At 36.7% G+C, this 2,197-nt stretch overlaps 1 protein-coding gene across 1 annotated transcript in view; it reads left to right on the top strand.

Moving 5' to 3' along the window:
- LOC106881117 (dolichyl-diphosphooligosaccharide--protein glycosyltransferase subunit STT3B) overlaps positions 1–2,197 on the top strand; it is a 50,763-nt gene that overhangs the window by 40,346 nt on the left and 8,220 nt on the right. The window contains exon 11 of the mRNA XM_052967624.1: positions 1,617–1,804. Coding sequence (XP_052823584.1) covers positions 1,617–1,804 — 188 coding nt within the window. The remainder of the gene's footprint in view (positions 1–1,616; positions 1,805–2,197) is intronic.

The raw sequence follows: 2,197 nt of genomic DNA, 5'->3' as shown, positions 1-2,197 counted from the left end.
ATATATATATATATAGCTATCACTCCCTTTCTCTTACTCACACTCTTTCAACTTTGCGTTGCTGCAATTCAACAAAATTAAATACAACACGAATCATCACTGCTGGTGAGTTGATTACCATTAAAAGACTATTTGCACATAAGTCATTTCATCTATATCATATGAAATGACAAACCATTTCAGCTACTGATATTGGTTTAAAATTTTGGGGGAGGGGTAAGTTGATTACATTGGCCCCAGAGTTCAACTGGTACTTATTTTATCAACTCTGAAAGGACGAGAGGCTAAGTCAACTCAGAGCGTAAAGACAGACAAAAATACTGCTAAGCATTTTGCCAGCCATGCTAATGACTCTGCCAGCCATGCTAACGACTCTACCAGCCATGCTAATGATTCTGCCAGTTCACTGCCATAATTCAACCACTAATATTACTAGAATATTCACACTCAGAAAAAAAATAGAAAATATTTTTGAAAATTAGAACAATTAAAATATGTTTCCTCGCTTTCCCTTGCTATACTGCTTCCACTTAAAGAAGCACTGCTGTAGAGTATGGTTCGCATAGAGTTCCCTAGTCATTTTGTTTATTTCCAGTAAATTATATTAGTATTGTTGTAATCCATATCTAAAGTATTTATCTTGTATGTGTGTGTGTATCTAGCTGTATATTATCAAAGATATTATGTCCCTCTGGTGTATTTAGCCATGATATAAGTACAGAGCAATAAAAAAAAGTATTAAAGTATTGGCAGCCATAAGATTGACTAAAACCTTTGAAGGTGGCACCCCTCATGGCCACAACCCAATACCTGGAACCAATGCAAGAAAATACATGTTATAGTACACACACACATGCATGTATATATTATATGTGTGTGTGTGTATTTTGTCTCTATCAGTACAAATTATTTTGACAAGATAGATATACACACAGAGCAGTCATGATGAAAAATAATTTTATTATGGTTATTAACAAAGTAGTGGAGACGCAATGGCCCAGTGGTTAGGGCAGCGGACTCGCGGTCATAGGATCGCGGTTTCGATTCCCAGACTGGGCGTTGTGAGTGTTTATTGAGCGAAAGCACCGAAAGCTCCACGAGGCTCCAGCAGGGGATGGTGGCGAACCCTGCTGTACTCTTTCACCACAACTTTCTCTCACTCTTACTTCCTGTTTCTGTTGTACCTGTAATTCAAAGGGTGAGCCTTGTCACACTGTGTCACACTGAATATCCCCAAGAACTACGTTAAGGGTACATGTGTCTGTGGAGTGCTCAGCCACTTGCACGTTAATTTCACGAGCTGGCTGTTCCGTTGATCGGATCAACTGGAACCCTCGACATCGTAAACGACGGAGTGCCAACAATTAACAAAGTAAATTGTCTTAGAAATTCTATTGAAAATATTTTTTCAGATTGAAAAATTTTTTGTTGGTGGTAAGAATTTGTGAATTTTTACCTAAACTGTGTATTATCATTGGAAAAATTGACAACTTTGACACTTTTATATAAAGCTTTGAAAGTTAAATCAATACTTATGTTGATAGGAATTTGTGTTTAATTAGTAAATATAAGTAAATTATTTCTACATCAGTTTTCCTTTTCTTTCAATGTTTAAGGTTGGTAAAGCCAAGAAGATAAAAGATGACAAGCCCAAGGAACAAGAAAGCCTTGGTATTAATATCAAAAGTATCATAAACATTGCAGTTGTGATGATGTTAATGCTTTTTGCTGTACATTGTACTTGGGTTACAAGCAGTGCATACTCAAGTCCTAGTATTGTACTCGCTTCATTTAACCATGATGGGTAAGCATACCAATTTTGTATTATCTATGTCAGTATTTGTGAAATCAATGCAAGCATAAAGAAATCCATGTTATTAATTGTTGGGGGGCGGGAAGCTTCAATGCAGTCACTCAAATTGGTTGAAGTAGTAGCTAAATCTCCCTCAAATCACATTTTCTCATCTAGAAGAAAAAATTACATTTTGAACACAGGTGCAGGAGTGGCTGTGTGGTAAGTAGCTTGCTTACCAACCACATGGTTCCAGGTTCAGTCCCACTGTGTGGCATCTTGGGCAAATGTCTTCTCTAGCCTCGGGCCGACCAAAGCCTTATGAGTGGATTTGGTAGACAGAAACTGAAAGAAGCCCGTCATATATATGTATATATATATATATATATATATATATATATATAT

Source organism: Octopus bimaculoides, chromosome 4 (assembly GCF_001194135.2).
Source record: "Octopus bimaculoides isolate UCB-OBI-ISO-001 chromosome 4, ASM119413v2, whole genome shotgun sequence".
Taxonomy (NCBI): domain Eukaryota; kingdom Metazoa; phylum Mollusca; class Cephalopoda; order Octopoda; family Octopodidae; genus Octopus; species Octopus bimaculoides.
This window is presented reverse-complemented; position numbering and strand designations above follow the sequence as displayed.